The sequence below is a fragment of the Branchiostoma belcheri genome, unplaced genomic scaffold (assembly GCF_001625305.1).
Source record: "Branchiostoma belcheri isolate BF01 breed outbred unplaced genomic scaffold, Haploidv18h27 scaffold857, whole genome shotgun sequence".
NCBI classification, from domain to species: domain Eukaryota; kingdom Metazoa; phylum Chordata; class Leptocardii; order Amphioxiformes; family Branchiostomatidae; genus Branchiostoma; species Branchiostoma belcheri.
The window spans coordinates 6,101-10,077 of record NW_017804528.1 but is presented as its reverse complement, the minus strand read 5'-3'; the positions used below and the strand labels follow the sequence as shown (position 1 = coordinate 10,077).

Genomic DNA, 3,977 nt, shown 5'->3' with positions numbered 1-3,977 from the left:
GTTCACTCTCAACATTCTCTGTCACTCTGGCCATTCCTTATCACTCTGGTCACTCTCTATCTCTCTGGTCATTCTCCCTCACTCTGGCCACTCCTGATCTCTCTGTTCACTCTCTATCACTCTGGTCATTCTCTGTCACTCTGTTCACTCTCCATCACTCCGTTCACTCTCCATCACTCTGTTCACTCTCCATCACTCCGGTCACTCTCTATCACTCTGGTCATTCTCTGTCACTCTGTTCACTCTCCATCACTCAGAGAATGACCAGAGTGATGGTGAGTGAACAGAGTGACAGATCTAGAGAATGACCAGAGTGATGGAGAGTGAACAGAGTGACAGAGAATGACCAGAGTGATAGAGAGTGAACAGAGTGATGGAGAGTGAACAAAGTGACAGAGAATGACCAGAGTGACAGAGAATGACCAGAGTGACAGAGAATGACCAGAGTGATGGAGAGTGAACAGAGTGTCAGAGAATGACCAGAGTGATGGAGAGTGAACAGAGTGATAGAGAATGACCAGAGTGATGGAGAGTGAACAGAGTGACAGAGAATGACCAGAGTGATGGAGAGTGAACAGAGTGTTAGGGAATGACCAGAGTGATAGAGAATGACCAGAGAGATCAGGAATTGCCAGAGTGAGGGAGAATGACCAGAGAGATAGAGAGTGACCAGAGTGATAAGGAATGGCCAGAGTGACAGAGAATGTTGAGAGTGAACCAAAACAGTAGAGAAAGGCCAGAGTAATGGAGAATGTCCTGGGTGTAGTGCATACGTGCATACGTGTATATGTTGTGTGCGCTTACCTGTTGTGCATACGTACATTTGCATACGTGTGACTATGTAACTCATTTGCATGCATAAATCTTGCATTTATTAATAAATTATATTTGCATATATGGGAAAATACCATGCTCCCGTAACCCAAAGTTTGAATGCTGGTACTTAAAAAATCATTTTAGCAGATCACAATCAATTATGTTACGGGTGTTTTTTACAAAAAAAAGTTAGCGTGAGCGAGCAGATGAATAGCATGGTGATGGAGCAAAGCAAATGAGTGGGGGGAGGGGGGGTGGACCAGGATTTTGGGCCTTTTTACAAGAGTAACACAGTATGTGATGCTAGAATGCATTGTTAGGACGTTTTGTTTTTATATTTTTCACAGGAAAAAATCATTTTGAGAAAGATTTAATGTTGTGTATGTAGCCACTTAAGGTTCAATCTGAAAACTGGTAAATATTGTAGGTACAAGACACACCAAAGAGCTCCTGAAGACACATGTGGATCTGGGCCTTATGAGACCGCAGGATTGGGGAGAATCGTGTAGTGAGGCATCTCTGTCACTGGCAAGATCACAAATAGGTCAGTCTAAAGTGAAAGACAGCTAGGAAGTACAAATGTATACGTAGCTGTGCGAGCTTTTAGGATCTGGGCCGTTTAAGACCACAGGACCACATTTTCTCAGAGCAGCCCTTTTTCCCTTTTCTTTTAAAGTCGTTTTCTTCACCTGGACCTTAGCCTCAGAAACTCTGGCCAAGGACTCCCCAAATGAGACATTGAATTTCTTCTGGAACTTGGTATTTACAGTGTGGTAAATTTGTCTGGCACAGACAGTTGCATTAATAGTAGTTTTGTCCTTCAAAGGGTTAGCACCAGTAGTGTTGCCGGACCAAAGATCTTGATATGCTCTGTACTTAGATTTTGAACACTCTTTGCAGTTTTTGAAGGTATGTAGTTTTTTCTCTTTGTCAGATAGCTGAACCCACGATTCAAGGGAAAACTGATTTGTATACCTACTCCGTTTCAAATGAGTCAGTTGGCGTAGCTTCTTGTGGATTTGTAGTCCCGTTTTACGAAATACCGCGTCAGTGCCAGTCCCAAAGTTATCTCCAAGGAGTTGGACGAGTTCTCTCTTGAAAAGTCATTTGTAAAGTATATTTTCTATGTATCATGGAAGTTTTGTGCTGATTATTCATTGAGAATTAGGTTGAGGTTGTATTTATTGTGAGTTCCCTATCATAAAAGATAGGATGGAAGAGTAGCTTGTGCCTGAGTGTCGTGCAGCAGAATGGACTGTGCGCGTGCTCCTTGTTTAATATCTCACCAAAATTGGCAGACTTTATTCTTGTGTCCTGACTGAGGCTGTACTCTGTAGTAGATGTAGTGGAGAGGCAGTCGTTTGAGGAATCAGAAACTGTTCCAGGTGACTCCTGGCCTTGGTGACTGGACGAGTCTTCACTGCTGAGACACTGTGGATGACGGCTCAGGCACAGTCTAATCTTCTTTGCTACAAAAAGAAAAAAAATGAAACTATTGACATGCTTGTGGATAGTGATGCATGAATTACACATAACACTCTTTTCAGCATTGGGCCTTACATAATGTTAGAGTTACATGTATGGTCAAGGTTAGGTATGGAGTTTATAAATCATAAGCAAACCTGTTCTCAGCTTATCTTTTAATAGTTTTATGATGTAATACATGACATTGTAGGAACTAAAACAAACTATAGTTTCCTCATCATAGCTACATATACATAGTCATGTTCCTTGGCTTAAAACTACCAGTTCAGGTTTTCATAGCTAAGGCCTATGTACATGTTTCCCTGTCCTTGGTGCTGACAGTGTTTCCCAGTCTCACTAACGTACCTTGTGTGTCCTCTGACACTTTACATTCCCAGGTACCACCGTCATCACATGTTGATCTGTCTGAATCAGGATGGGCTTCAACTTCACACTCTGCCTTCCTTTTCCTGCCTCGCTGTTCAGCACCACAGCCTGGAACCCTGCAGGCTCCATGGAGATGCGATGCAGGTTCAGCACCTCCAGGGCAGGGAGTCTGGGTAGAGCCTTGGCCAGATCCATGGCAGCGGTGTCAGACAGGTGTGTAGGTGTGAACCAGGGACCAGACATGTCCAGCCTGGTCAGTGCCGGCAGTGTGCTGATGACCTGTGCGACCCTCCCCAGTCCGGCTCCTGTTACTCCCTTATTCCTCCCAATGTCCAGCTTCTGTAGTGTGGTGTTATAGTGAGGGGCTGTGGTCAGACTCTTGTCACCAGGTGGGTTTTGTTTCATGTCCAAACTGCTGGGCTGGCAGAGTGTTTGCACCAGTGAGACAATCCCTGAGTCTCCTATGTTATTGGAGCTCATATCCAACACCTGTAATTGCACCAGGTGAGGCAGAGCTTTGATCGGGGATGATATTCCCCTGTCACTGATACGTGTCCAACTGAGAACCAACACCTTCATGGCTGTGAGGTGGTGGAGGATAGCAGCCAGGCATTCCAGCCCGGGGTCTCCTATGTCATTAAGACTAATGTCCAGTTTGATCAGTCTGGTTAACTTACACAGTGCAGGGACCAGTGTGCGCATGCCTGTGGGGCTGATACCGGTGCTACTCAGGCAGATGCTGGATAAAATTTAGGCATAATCACAATCATTGATATTTACCATTAGTTAACATTACTCTGCATACTCTTTTGTGATGTCTTTTAACAAGACAATCTTTATATTCATGTAATTGATTTTGGACAAGAATTTATTGGAGAAAACCAAAAATCTTTGTTATTGTGGAGATAATGTTCACAAGAATAACATTTAGTTTCCAAAGATGACAATAGGGGTGCTTCTGAAATATTACATTAAGCACAAAAACAGCTACAGTATTGTAAATGTAAAAATAAAAATATGGGGCATCATCATGGGCATTCCTGCAGATGACATATCAAATTATATGCTGATAAAACAAAAGGGAACCATGAGTTTTACCTGTGAACATGTAAAACCAATTGACCACAATACCCCTGCAGGAGGTACATATCTGACAGGTACAAATTCAAAGAGGCTTTACTATGTAATGATATAGCATAGCATTTAATCAGATGAAAAATAAAATTGAAATACCTGTCCTTCCTGTAACCTTCTTCCATAATTCCTTGTTCACTTTCTTCAGTCTCTTCAAGAAGCGACGACAGGCATCC

General features: G+C 43.0%; 1 protein-coding gene across 1 annotated transcript; it reads right to left on the bottom strand.

Annotated features, from left to right (window-relative positions):
• Positions 1-1,317: 1,317 nt before the first annotated feature.
• LOC109487102 (protein NLRC5-like) lies at positions 1,318-3,685 on the bottom strand. The gene is made up of 2 exons (XM_019791072.1): positions 2,647-3,685; positions 1,318-2,285 (listed from the first exon to the last, which is right to left on the bottom strand). Exons 1-2 carry the CDS (start codon positions 3,367-3,369, stop codon positions 2,262-2,264), a joined length of 747 nt encoding a protein of 248 aa, XP_019646631.1. The 5' UTR covers positions 3,370-3,685; the 3' UTR covers positions 1,318-2,261.
• Positions 3,686-3,977: the final 292 nt, after the last annotated feature.